At 45.5% G+C, this 14,177-nt stretch overlaps 2 protein-coding genes across 4 annotated transcripts in view; one reads left to right on the forward strand and one right to left on the reverse strand.

Moving 5' to 3' along the window:
* DIDO1 (death inducer-obliterator 1) overlaps positions 1 to 1,540 on the reverse strand; it is a 45,759-nt gene extending 44,219 nt beyond the window's left edge. For 2 of the 3 annotated variants that reach the window (XM_063404311.1, XM_063404313.1), the window contains exon 1: positions 1,404 to 1,540. The gene's annotated coding sequence lies outside the window, so the exon portion shown is untranslated. Of the gene's footprint in view, positions 1 to 792; positions 945 to 1,403 lie in introns of those variants that run through there. The other variant, XM_063404312.1, reaches the window with a different exon arrangement.
* A 3,037-nt stretch (positions 1,541 to 4,577) lies between these two features.
* GID8 (GID complex subunit 8 homolog) lies at positions 4,578 to 12,533 on the forward strand. Its single transcript, XM_063404314.1, has 5 exons — positions 4,578 to 5,190; positions 6,329 to 6,458; positions 7,614 to 7,810; positions 8,311 to 8,508; positions 8,847 to 12,533. Exons 2-5 carry the CDS (start codon positions 6,341 to 6,343, stop codon positions 9,018 to 9,020), a joined length of 687 nt encoding a protein of 228 aa, XP_063260384.1. The 5' UTR covers positions 4,578 to 5,190; positions 6,329 to 6,340; the 3' UTR covers positions 9,021 to 12,533.
* Positions 12,534 to 14,177: the final 1,644 nt, after the last annotated feature.

A 14,177-nucleotide genomic window follows, 5' to 3' on the forward strand; every position in this document is an offset into this window, starting at 1 on the left:
GCAGGATCAAGACTGTTAAAGCTAAACTAATTCGAATTACTCCTTAAAAGAAAACTGAGAAAAATACACAAAAAAGGAAACAGTGGAAAAAGTTATCATAAAATAAGGCCAAACAGAGTTTAGTAACACCTGGCAGAGAATTTACTTAAACACGACTGTGATTACTAAGTATGCAAAAGAACTATTTCTGAAAAAAATCTGAACTCTATCATCCACGGAAAAACCAATCAACCAAAAACCCCAGGGAATTTAGGAATATTATATATATTCTTTTGAGTTAAATAAACGGAATCAACTTTTTATTTCTCCCTGAAATTCGTGGAAGGAAAACCCATGGAAGCCCATGCAACAAAAAGAGCACGTTACACTGTTTCAAATTAGTGGAGATTAAAAACTGCGGGGCGAGCATAATACACATTCATTTTATAACACATTGCGAGATTGTAACATTCTTTCAGGTTAAAAACGACAAGTTAAGATAGTAAGATTTTCATAACCGCAGCTAAAAGATAAACTGTTATTTGGAGGTATAAACTATTTAACTGTATGAAAAAATATTTCAAATAATATTTTTGCAAGCCAAACAAACGGCTCCAAATCATCATCACCTCCAAGAGACAGGATTTAAATACATTAGTACCATTTAAGTACATCAGTGCTAGGAAATTGGCAAGGAATTTATTAAATATTTAAAACAGGCCAACAGTTCCTACTGTCTAAATATTCGGGTTTTTCTCCCTACTAAATAATCAGCAGGACGTGATAAAGTTCAGCTCCTGGTGTTTAACTCACCAATAAGGAGATCCCCTTCTTTGCCCAGAGAAAACACCTCTCCAAGGCAGGGAAGTTCCAGTCCCACCCGCCGAAGCCCCAGAACGATTTCGGTTGGGTTCGGTTGCGTTTCTGGGTCCCCAAGGGCGCTCCCCCGCCCCAGCCACCCCCGGCGCGGGCCCGGGGCCGGTGGGTGCAGTCGGTGGTGCCGTCACGAAGCAGCTTCCCGGCGTCAGCTTGGCCATGACGGCGACGGGCTCCGAGCACGCCCGGCCTCTCCTCGCCTCTCCTTCCCCCCCAAGATGGAGGAGCCGCCTTCAGCCCGCTCCACCCGGGGAGCGGCCGTTCCGCTCCGGCCCCACTGCGGCATGAGCCAAACTTCCTCCGGGGCCCGGCACAGAACCGCCGCCGCCTTCTCCGGACCGGGCCAGACCGTGCCGTGCCCGCGCCCCGCTGCCCCCGGGGAGCCCCCCCCGCTCCCGAGCCGCTCAGGCCGCCAGCCCGCCCGCCTCCATTTTAGAGCGAGCCCAAAGCGGCCGAGCCGCCTTTCCCGCGACCTCCCTGCCGCAGCGGCGGCCCCGCTCCCACTCTCCCCCCGCCCCGGTGCTCCCCTACCTGCCTCCCACACTTACCGCGAGTAGAGAAGGGGGGCTCTTGCCGCGGCCGCCAAGGGTCTCAGCCGCGCCGCGCCGCCATTTCCTCCTCGCTCCGCGGCAGCGCTGGGCGGGGCTGGGCGGGGCTGCCCCGCCCCCGCCACCACCGACACCGAGATGGCGGCGGCGAGGCCAGAGCGCCGCCCTTGGCGCGAGGCTCCCGGAGGACCCGGCGGGCGCTGGGCGGGAGAGCCGCGGCCCCGCCCCTCAGCGCCATGGCGGGCGCTCCTCAGAGGGACCCTCAGCGCCATGGCAGATCCTCCTCAGAGGGACCCTCAGGGCCATGGCGGTTCCTCCTCAGAGGGACCCTCAGCGCCATGGCAGATCCTCCTCAGAGAGACCCTCAGCGCCATGGCGGGCCCTCCTCAGAGGGACCCTCAGCGCCATGGCGGTTCCTCCTCAGAGGGACCCTCAGCGCCATGGCAGTTCCTCCTCACGGGGACCCTCAGCACCATGGCAGTTCCTGCTCACACGGGCCCTCAGCGCCATGGCAGTTCCTCCTCACGGGGACCCTTAGCACCATGGCGGCCGCTCCTCACACGGCGCGGCGCCTGTGCCCGTTCTGCACTCACCGTCCGCGTCCCTCGGGGCTCCTTCAGGCTCCCTCGGGCTAGCTATCATTTGTTCCCTCGCAAACCCGGGCTGAGCCATGATTTGTGAGGATGGATGGGCACCGGAGGAACATGGCAGAGGAGCCAGGCTGCTGCTGCTGCACAGCCACCTGCTCACAGCAGCTGTACTTCCCACCTGTGCACATTCCACTGGCACTTGGTTGGATTTTCTGTTCTACTTGCACTGTTTGGCAAATGGCTGCTGTAATGCAGCGCCCTCCTTCCTCTGGCTCCAAGTTACTGAGTGCTGAGAGTTGAATATTCTCTGAATCAGCCCATCCAACACATGGAGCCTCCACAGGAAACATCCTCAGTGATTAAACTACTCAAAAACCACTGGAGGATCCAAGCTGATACAAATAGCTACAGAGAGTTAGTTTCCATTTATGTATTAAAATCCTTCTGTCGCTTTTTGGGACATTGTCACCCAACATCCACACCTGGCAGTCACTGAGGGATCCCGAGGGGTACAGAACACCTCCAACACCACACAGAGACTACTGACCTGGGCACCTGAAGAGCCCTTAGAGAGCTGGAGGTGTGAGGTTTGGCTCTTTGATTACCCTGATCCTGCACCTTTTTCCTCATGGGTTGATAACACAAGTTTCAGGTGGACTCCAGATTAGATACAGTGTTTACTGAGATTAAGGAATGAAAACATGAGAAAAAAACCCCCAAACCTACTTAGGAATAATTCTGTAGAATTACAGGATTCTGTCAAGTAATTTGATTACATCTTTCAGGAGTATATTCATGAGACTTCTGGTGGCAAAAGCTTGGGATAATGTTGGAAAACTTACTATTAGCATAGTCAGGCTCTTGCTCCAGCTGTGAAACTGGGCTGTTTTAATATTTCACCCAGGAAGACCAAGAGATAAAAAAACCAAAACACATTCTTGTGAAAAATTATGGGCAAGCAGGAATTCAGATTTTGTTCTGCAGCTACAGAGTCAATAAATGAAATCGCATAGAGGAGAAATACTTTAGGTTTGGTAGATCAAGCTGCACTGTGATTTATGCTCTGGGAAAAGCTAATAACATACTCTTAATGGATACATTTAGCATCTAGACAGAGCTCAAACCCAGGAATTACACACCAGCAGAGAGGGAACATACAAAACAAAGAACTGCGCAGCAGCAGTGAATGGGGGATGCCTGCCATAAGGAATCCTGCAGTGAAAGAGGTATTAAATTCCCCTTACACACATTTAGTAAGTGGCTTACACCACTTTAATGTAATGGTGATGCAATCTGCACCTCCAGTGAGTGCCACCTGAGCATTTTAATCCAACTTGGGAGTCACAGGAGTATTCTGCAAGGATTTCCCTGAGCAATAAAAGAAAGGGGTTTTTTCCAATTTTCGGGAGAATTATGAAGGTTTTTAGCAGAAGACAGTGTTTGGTGCTGGGAAGAGAGAATGTAGGAAACCTGTTCCCCTGTATTGTTGCACAGCTTTGGATCTTCCTAGAGTATAAAATATGTATCATTTATTACTCAAGATACTGCTGAATTCCCCAAACATGCAGAATTTTCATTGCACTCAGAGCATTAGTTGGAGAAAAAATAGTTATGGATCAAGGTTTCCATCCTTGGCAGTGTTCCAGGCCAGGCTGGATTGGGCTTGGAGCAACCTCATCCAGTGGAAGGTGTTCTTGCCCTCAATCAGTTTCAAGCTATTCTTCCTTTTCCTACCACCGTGGTTCCTGAAATCCAGCTGGCCATGATATTCTGCACAGAATCAGGACTTAAGAATTTTGGTCTTTGTGTATCTCTTCCAACTCAGGATATTCTATGGTTCTAATAAATTATTTATGACACTTCGGGTTTTCTCTGTTTCAATGTAAGCACAACTGTGATGGAAGTGAGTTTTGGAGCTGGGCTTTATTTCAGTTACAGAATCAAGAGTGGAAAATGTACAACTGTATCCACATTCCCCATCTGTGAGTGAAATTACATTTTCCTGAGGAATATCATTTGCAGCATTTCACACAGACAAGTGTGCATTTTAAGCCTGTTCTCCCTTTAAATGTACAAATCGAGGTTTTGTTGCAAAGTGTGGAATATTGAAATTTTTCTGAAGGGAGGATATTCTTTGAAGTTTTGGGGAAGTTAGCAAAGCTTGGTAAGAAGGATGTACCAACGATAGTGGACACCAAGAATTCAGATTTCATGGGCCACAAGGCCATCTGACACAACTCCAAGATAAGGAACACACTAATAAAGCAAATTCAGCAATTGCTCTGAAATCAGATCCAACTGGGTTAAAGGTAATTAGGGCAGGGGCAGATCGTGACCACTGACGGATCCGAAAGAAAAGACAGAGCATATGGATTAATCAGCTTGTAGCCAATGAACACTAATTCATTTGCTAAAATGTATAAATAGTAAGAAATTTTGATAGTTGGTGTGCTGGCTCTTCGGACTTGCCACCCAGCACCCGTTTCTGCGCAGAACTGTAAATAAATCAAAATACCTCGACTCTCTGTGTGGATTGGCTTCTTGTTCACCGGGTGCAAGAACCTATTTTGGCGACACTGTGTTCCTTTTTCCGCAATGACCCACTAACCCCGGAGTGGGTTGGTTCATCAACGCCTCAGCAGCCACTACGCGCTTTGACAGAGGCCGTCAATCCGCAGCCAGAACAGTTCCCAGGCGGGCGATCACCACACGTGGAACCTGCCGGGGCTGCACAAGGACACCGCGGGCTGTGCCCTGCTCGTTTCCTTGGCAGGTGGAGGGGCCGCAGCTCCCACGGCCGCTCCCTGCCACCGCTGCTCGCACCGACCCCGCTCTGTCCAAGCACGAGCCGGAGCCGCTGCCGCCGCCGCCTCACACGGCCGTTCCTGGGCCCCCTGCGCCCGGATCAGCCTCTGCCTCAACTGCTGGCGGCGGGGCCGGCGCTCAGTGCAGTGAGCCGAGCGCGGAGCGGGCGCGCAGGGCGGGAGGAGGAAGCGGGCGCATCTCCCAGGCTCCCGCCATGGCCGCCCCGCCGCCTCCGCGCTGCCCCGGCTCCGCTCCGCGCTCGCGTGTTCTCGCCCGCTCCCCGCGCGCTGATTGGCCGCCAGCGCCGCTCTCGCGAGACCCGCGCGCCTGCGGCCCGGCGGAGGCGGCGGAGGCCCCGCGTTCGTGCGTCGGAGCGGCCCCGGGCGCGCGCGGTAAGATGGCGGCGGGGGGCCCGCGCCGGCCTCGGGGCACGGCGGGAGCGGGGCCTCACCCTGACCCGGGCCCGCCGGCCCGGCTGGCGCTCGCCCGCCGCGGCTGCCGCGGAGGCGCCGGGCCTGTGGCGAGCGGGGCCCAGCGCTCCCGTGGCCCGCGCAGGGCCGGGCCGGGGCGGCGGGGGAAGCCGGGGCCGCAGCGCGCCGGGCCGCAGCATCAGCGCGGGGCGGCGGGAGCCCCGTTCTCCCAGCGCGGTTGCGGGCGGCGGAGCGCGGCGCCGGGAGCAATCGGGGCCCGGGCGAGTCGTGCTGCCGCTGTCGGAGTTGGCGGGTGCGGGGCGGCTTCGGCCGCGGGTTTGAGGAGGGAGAACCTGTTGGAAGCGGCTCGCTATGGAGGAGTCGCGCTGCCGCTCGTGTTGTCTGACAGGGGTGGCGGTGCCTGTTGCTGTTGTTGTGGCCGCCTGTCCTCCCCTTTCGCTGCCCCCGCGGTCGTGACTTGGAAGTCGAAATCATTAAATGCGGCTTTGGTAAAATGCTTTGCCTGCCAATCCGAACAAAAATATTCTCTAGAAGAATAGTGGAGATAACGTTTTAGTAGCGCTGACAGGAGAACTTTTGGGGACAGCGAAGCTGAGCTGGTGTAAAGCTTTGAGTTGTACACTGGGTAATATGTCATAGTTTTGTAGCTGTATAATTTAGGGAGCTGTCCGAAGTTTTGGTGGAGATTTAAAGCAGATATTGTTTACGTAGGCATTGCTATAAGTGTTTGTCACAGCCTTTCTGTCTGGCTGTCAAACTCTCATTGGCTGGTTTCACACTGATGCTGCATGTCCTGTGTAAATTCTATGCAAGATTTATATGGAGTGGATTTAAGAGTAAGTACAAGAAGATGGTATTTGAATTTTTTATTCGGAGATTTCTGGAAGCAGCTTTAGAGCTTGGCAAATAGATATGGAAGAGTGTAGGAATGAGGAGGGAAAAAAATGCAAAACTCTGGTTTAAAATAAAAAGGTCAGTTTTGGATTATTAATTTAAAGCGGCTCATAGAAATCTCCAAAGATGGCAGCAACACAATTCTTATACTCGTTAAACTTCTTTCTTCTTGAATCATGTTAAACGAGATGCTTTTCTTTCGTAGTTGGAGTCCAGGATGAGTTATGCAGAAAAACCTGATGAAATCACGAAAGATGAATGGATGGAAAAGCTTAATAACTTACATATCCAGAGAGCAGACATGAACCGCCTTATCATGAACTACCTTGTCACAGGTAAAAACGGGTGGGAATGCCTGGAGGCTCTTTCTGTGTGTCACTTACTTTATCACTTTGGGGTAGAATGTGGAACTGGATGGAGTGGAATTAAAGGCTGTGAGAAATTTGTGATTGCTGTTGGCTTCTCTTAGCAAAGCCCAACTGCTCTGGTGTTCTCTTAGCTGCAGAGCAACAAAGAATCAAGAGACTGAGCAGTTCTCATGGAGTACAGATGACATTTATGAGCCTGAACTCTTCTGCTAAATGATAGAGAAAACAGAGTGTTTTCTGCAATGCTGTAAACATGACCTGCTTCTCGATGATGTCCTTTTTTTGTGCCATTGAAACAGCTCAAGATAAGTTGCTGTTGTTAAATAACAGTCTGAAAGCTGCAAGAACAACTATCAGAAGCAAGTTTTTAACTGGGCAGAAAGATAAACTCTGAAAGGGCGCTATAATCAAAATAATTTGAGAGCAGAATATTAACCCCTTCAGCACCTGAGCTGGGTTTATACTTGGAGCAACCCAAACTCCTCAGGAATTGTTGCTGGTAATTAGGTGCATGCCATCCCAGGAAGCTGTGCTAGGGCGGTGGCTTGGGATCCATCTACACCCCTGTTTACACCCAGCCTAGGTGAGGCCTCTGGGTTAAAGGAAGAGCATCTTAGTGGGTGGTGTAAATCATTTTTGTGTCTATGAACACAAGGCCTGGGATTTAAAAGAGCTATTATAACGTTAAATACTACACAAGAAGGCAAAGTTATTGCTTTTTGTCTATTTTCTTCTCAGAAAAACTGCTGGATCTGTGTAAACAGATCTGGGGCTGAAGGGTGAAGCAAAACCACCCACTTGAAAATGTGACTTTCACAATCTCATTTTGCAATTAGCACAGTGCTTTATTTAAGTATAAAACAGGCTTCCATGTTAAGAGGTGTTGAACTACAAGTTGCTTTCCTGGAGTGTACATGAGTTCAGAATTAAGTAAGCATTTACTCTTAGATGCCTATTGGATAAACGTCTTCTTATATAGAGAAGGATTTTTCGCAATTTTGGGTTAATCTTTAAACCCCTAAATTGCACAAGCAACACTCGAATATTTTCATTTAAGCTGGTAGGTTTTCTTCTAAAGTGTTTCTTACAATACATTCTATGGGTAAAATGTTCCTATTTCAGAGGGCTTTAAAGAAGCAGCAGAGAAATTTCGGATGGAGTCTGGAATTGAACCCAGTGTGGATTTAGAGACTCTGGATGAAAGAATAAAAATCCGTGAGATGATCTTGAAAGGACAGATCCAGGAAGCCATTGCATTGATAAACAGCCTCCATCCAGAGCTGCTGGATACCAACAGATATCTCTACTTTCATTTGCAGGTGAGGACAGGTGGCAGACTTTTATCTTTGTCTTAGAGTTTGCTGAGAGAATGGGAGAAGTAGTGAAGAAATTAAGGTTATGTTGGGAGGTTTTTGACTGAACATGGATGCAATTGTGGGTGTTCCTGGCATTTTTTTATTGCAATGGGAAACTTTGTGTCATGGTTCAGGAGCCACCATATACAGTTATTACATGAAAACTTATAACAGCAGCAGTGGCCTGTGAGTTACCAGCTTCCAGTTGCTGTTGGTCTGAATTTCTTTAGTCACCCATCTTCTCAAACCCTGTTACTAAAACGTACCAAGTTCCCTTCTTCAGTAGATTTTGCAGCCAAGTTGCTGCTCCTTCTCTCACACATTGAGAAGAATTGACCTCAAACTGTCAAATTACAGATTAGTGTTTGTCTCAAATTACACACCACTGTCTGAATCTTGCAGGCTTGAAATAGTAGAGATTTGTTAATTTGTTGGGCTAATATTGCTGTGTCTTTCGTGTGTAGCAACAGCACTTGATTGAACTGATTCGGCAGCGTGAGACAGAGGCAGCTCTGGAATTTGCTCAGACCCAATTAGCAGAACAAGGGGAGGAGAGCAGGGAATGCCTGACAGAAATGGAGCGCACGCTGGCTCTGCTTGCCTTTGATAATCCCGAAGAATCACCATTTGGAGACTTGCTGAACATGATGCAGCGACAGAAGGTAGTCCTCTCTCAAAGGGAGCTGATGTCTTTTATGTGTATGTTATGAAAATAAAATCTAAATATTTCTGAAATGCTTAGAAAAAGCTTACATAGCGATACGCAAAAGAACAGAAGTCTTTCTTGAGCAAGATTTTAAAAAATGGTGTTAATGTATTCGAAATGTATTCAACTGCTTGGCTCTCTTCCTTGGTTTTTCCAGGCTTGTAGTCTGTGGAGCTTTGTCCTGGCCATTTGTGAGCAATTAGCACACTAGGTGTGATCTTCCCAGTGTCTGCATGACTTTAGCAGTGTTAATCATACAAAAACTGTCACTGAACTCCAGTTTTTCTTTTCCAGGTATGGAGTGAGGTTAATCAAGCTGTTCTAGACTATGAAAATCGTGAATCAACACCCAAGCTGGCAAAATTACTGAAACTACTACTGTGGGCTCAGAATGAGCTGGACCAGAAGAAAGTGAAATACCCCAAAATGACAGACCTCAGCAAGGGGACGATTGAAGAGCCCAAGTAAAATGTGTGCAGATGGACATCAAAAAATCTTAGTACTGCACAGTATACATTTATATCAGTCTGTGACTGAAATATTTTTACTACAGTACAGCACTCAATTCAGATTTTTCAATGAACATCTAATTTGAAGGGAGAAAAGTCCCTTTTAAATGCTGCAAAAACTGCATTGAAAGGCGCTGTATCTCTTTGGAAGTCTGACTTAGGCTATGCACTATAATACATTTTTAAAAAAACCAATTAAACAGGACAGGAAAAATAGCATTTTTAAAAGTACAGAACTCAAGCTTTCTAATTGGCTGCTGATGCCTAGTTTAGTGGCCAGTGAGTTAATATGGAGTTATATTGGCAACTGTTCAGTTTAACTGTCTCCTGTTTGAAATGTGTATATAGAACGGTGAATATTTTCTACCTTTAAGTTATAGCCAGATATACATTCCCCTTAAAAGTAACTGGTCAAGTTTCATCTATGAACTTTGCAGTAAGGTCAAACTTTTGCTTAGGAAATAGTGTACAAACTTGTAAATCATAATTTAAGGACTTTTGTTTTGTTTTGTTTTGTTTTCCTTCCTTGTTTCTGACTTCTTGGTGCTTTGTATGGTGAGAGCTATGTTCATAATGGATCAGTGACCCATCTTTTCAGGAGGAGTATTGATGGAAATAGGTTTTTTCTTAATACTCACAAATGACCAAAATGGCCCGAGGCATTTGAGGGTTTTTTTAACAGGGGCCTTTTCCCCCCCTATGTTAAATTTGCAGCAATTCCAGGTGGCTGCTACAGTTTTGAAGGCCACTGGATGTCTGTAAGATGAAAGGCTTGTGTTAGGAAATCAAGTGGTGGGGAGAGATGCTTGTCGAAGCCTCTGATGCATCATCTTGTGTAGGATTTGCCTTCATGCTTGCTGAATAAGAATTGTAGTTTTAGAGCTACTTGGGCTGTTTTTATGCCTTGAGCTAAGCAAAGCAGGGCTGTCTAAAATCAGAAATTTGTATTTTCTCACTTCTTCCATACCTTTCTGAAGAGATGCAGTTCATCCTCATCTGTTTTTGTTTACTGACTGTCCTCACTCCAGTTAGAACTATAGTTTTAATGTGAAGTCCAGGCTTTCAAGTCAACAAATTGTAATCTGGGTATGGGATACTCTGGTTGAGTGATTGCAGTGCTGCACACTGGTTTATACCCAGTGGTAGGAAGCACTAATCTTGCCAAATCTATCTCTAGATTTTTAGGTCTGTAGATCAAGTTTTGCCAAGCACAGAGCAAGCTGATGAGTGAAACAGTTGAACATCATGAGACACTGGCAGTTGTCACACCAGTCCCATACTGTACATAATCTAGTCTTGTATGGTAGGTATTACCCTGTAGAATAAACTTAGTTTTCACTTAATTTTACTGGAATACTTAATGCATTAAACTGTATAAAGCTTTGCAGACACACCTGGCTTAGGGGAACTAACAAAACCTGTTACTGATTGCATTACTGTGAACACTGTTTACTCGTGTAGCTATTTTTGGGGGAAGCCATTGTTTGTTAAGCAGCTGTGAGAGATGCAGAGCGCCAAGGTTAACTGAGATGATGGATGTAACAATACCATTTGTTCCCATTTCTTACTGATCGTTCTGTTCTCCACTTTGAGGCATTTGTGGTAGTGAGGGCTTCAAGTTTATACATAACAAACAATTTGTCAGTAGCCCCCCAGCTACAGCAGCAGTCTGGCTTTCCTTCACCCAGGCTGGTTATTCTAACACCAGACTTTTAACAGTTGTGGGTTTGGTTGTTTTGGGGTTTTTTTAATTTTTTTTTTTCTTTTTGAAGTCGGTTGATGTCTGAAAACCATGTATAACTTTTAGTTTGTGAGAAACTGTATGGTTAATGTAACTTTGTTTAATAACAAACTGCAGAAACAAAACTGGAATAGCTCTAATTTCTTCACGTAGAACTGATCAGCTTTTCCTCTGTGTTCTGACACTTGTGTTGGTGAATCTCCTGTAAAGCTTCTCCCAGGTGAAGTGGAAAGTGGTGCGGTTTTGTGGCATGATGAGCATTTTTCTCCATGAGAAATGCAGTATTACAGCCCTGGGTGAGAAGTTCACTGTCCTAGAACGCTACCTTAATTCCATAGAGTCTTTGGGCAATGATTGAGCATAGATTACTTGAATTTCCACTAGCTTGTTGGTTTTTTTCCATTAAAAAATAAACACGTTTTTTAAGGGGTTTAATATAAAATTAGTCTAGAACTATTTCACTTTGTTTTTATGAACATGCCACATTGATAAGCAGCTTTAATCTGTAAAGTTTTTGGTAACTGCAAGAAGATACTCGAAAGCTATGCATTTTAGAGAAAGCATAAAGGTAGTGATATTGGTACTTCTAAGGATCTTTATATTAGTGTATATAAAATAGTTTGCATATACAAATATAATATATAATCTGTTTGAAATATTCTTGAATTGTAGGGGCTGTGAAACATATTATAATTTATGGAAATATTGTACACAGTAAACAGATGTCTCAGTACACAAATGAATTTTTGTCATATGCATGAGAAGTGTCTTATTTGGTGACTACTAATGAATGGGCTTTTGTTAACCCATTTTTGTTAGATAACCACTTTAACAAATACTATTAAATGCCACTTTGATCAGTTTGCTTTAGTGTAAAAATACATATTTTGTTCCACTGAATTTAGAACAATATGAAAAGAACTTTTGTAAGAAGATTTGTTCCAAACCCAGCGTTGGCAGACAGATCTGATCATTAGAGGTGGTGCACTCATCCTCCCTCAGCTTTGCTTTTGGTGAAAAGAAATAAGATTTTTTTTCATTCATGCTATGGATGTGGAGAAGCTGGATTGTAAAATATCCTGTCTTATATTCTGCAGAAAGGCTGCATAGCAAGTGTGTTTTGATTAGGCTACAAATCTCTCTCCTTTCCCCAAAGCTATCACCTCCCTGTAACTGTCTTTGCTGTTCCCGTGTTTTGTTTCTGCCTGTCAAATCTAAGCTAAGCTGTGGCTGCTTCTGTTGTACAAAGGAGGGATTTTGGAAGGGTGGGGGTTCACAGACTTCCCTGAAGATGAAGCTGTGGTGGTACTTTGAATTTTAAGTAGCTGGAAAAGCAGAGGCTGCTGCACAGTAACTTAACAGCAGAATTTTCAGTAAAGCACTTCCTCTCAAGACTTTTGAAGAGGCAAACCTTTAAGCCAGGTGAAGTACCTCTCTCTCTTTAAGCTGATTTCATTGAAACACTTTCAGCTTCTTCCACCCACATTAAAAGAGAAATGGAAAAGAATCCTGCCTCCTTTCCACTCCTTGTAAATACAGGAAAAGCCACTGCATTATTCCAGGGTGATTTTATTGTTTTTAATTTGTAAAATTTATGCTTTGTATGCTTGAGTATAAGCTTAAAGGCATTACTTAAAAAAATCCTTGACTAGCTGAGTGTTGTTTGACTTATTTCAAACCACCTTGTGTCCGAGTGGGTTACAAAGCTCATTAAATGGAGTTGGATCCCTGTGTGCTGTGTCTTCACGGGAAATGGGGCTGCTGCTGTCAGCCACGGCTGAGAGCACCCTTGAGAGCCAGACTAGAACAGGACCTGGAGTCCTGTTTGCCCTAAATCTGCCTTGAGGCTACCGGTTCTGACCTGCACTGTAGCTCTCTCTTCCCTCCAGAAGCGACATCATGTCAGGAATTGTTTGTGCTCTGCTGGCCTTAATAAAAAGGGACGAGGAGGGTTTGTAGCTTTTGTGTGAGATGCTGTCCCCAGCCCTGCTCGGTGCTTGGTGTGCTCAGCTGAGCAGAGACAGAACACAAAGCTCATGAACAGCACCCTCAAAAGGATTTGCACTTCTCCATGGGCACCTCGAGGTGCTACAAACTATTTTTATTCGTTTCTGCTCCCCTCCCAGCTTCACCTGATTAAACACAAAGTTGCTCAAACCACTGCATGTTGGTGCTTTCAGCACCTCAGACCAGACAGCCCTGCATGTTCTGTCATGCTCTTCATGAGGATTACATGATTCCTACAACAGAGGATTCCAGCAGCATCCTGCTACCTTACCTCACCTGGATGAAGTGCTGCATTGCTGTTCTTTTACAAGCAGGCTCAATTTCCAACTTCTCTGATAATCTGCTTTTTTTCAGTGTATTGCTGCCTAGTAATTTTGCCAAGTTGGATTATTTAGCAGTAGAAACCTATGTGTGTTTTCTTTATTGTGTGGAGAAGTTGCATTGAAACTGCTCTGGGTTAGGGATCTTTCAAGCTGCACTCCCTGTCCTTTCAGGAGATAATAATTGTCCTTCATGGAATGTATTAGCTTATTGCTCCTTTCACACCCTTTCAGGATTTGATCCTAATCTGTGCTTAACTTCATAAAATCTTCAAATAATTCAACCATTCTATGGGTAAACTACAGGGATAGTAAATGCCAGGTCAAATATTAACCAAATAATCTTTTGATGGTTTAATCTTTTGACAGATTAAGCTGAACACAGGAAAAATGAGAGGAAATTGTGTTCTTGTGTAAGATTATTTTCTTTAGTCAGCACCTGTCCTCTGAACTGATTCCATTTGTCATTTAATCAGCTTGGGGGGAGGCTTGCTTACAGAAAATCATACAGCAGTAAAAGGAACAATGTCTGTGTATTTACTCTTTAAACGTATTTATGCGAATGTGATGGATGTTGCACTTAAACACTTTCAACTTTAGCTGGTTTGGACAGTGAAAGGAGATTCTTATCTGGGAGGCCGATTAGTCAAGCTCTTAATTAAAGAAGTGACACTGAGCAGGACAAGGAAAGGAACCAAGGAGTACAAAAATGATGAAAACTTGTGCTTTATTTCCGAACTGACTACTCACTCACTACAGGTATGATTCACTGTTGCAATGTCAGTGTTGGAAGTGTTTGCACCCCTCAGCAGTGAGACTGAACACAAGATCCCTCACACCTGGCTATGAGTTCATACATTTTCTGGATTTGTGGTGACTCTACCATGCCCAAGGCCTCTTCAGGGGTTTAATTTCTGTACATATTCATTTCAGTTACATCAGAGCTCATCTCAGCTCTTGCCTCAAGTTAACTAACTCCAAACATACACACTATTAAAAAAACCCAGAATACACTGAACAATGATTTACATTTTTGGCTGCAATTTGC

The sequence above is a fragment of the Prinia subflava genome, chromosome 8 (assembly GCF_021018805.1).
Source record: "Prinia subflava isolate CZ2003 ecotype Zambia chromosome 8, Cam_Psub_1.2, whole genome shotgun sequence".
Classification (NCBI taxonomy): Eukaryota; Metazoa; Chordata; class Aves; order Passeriformes; family Cisticolidae; genus Prinia; species Prinia subflava.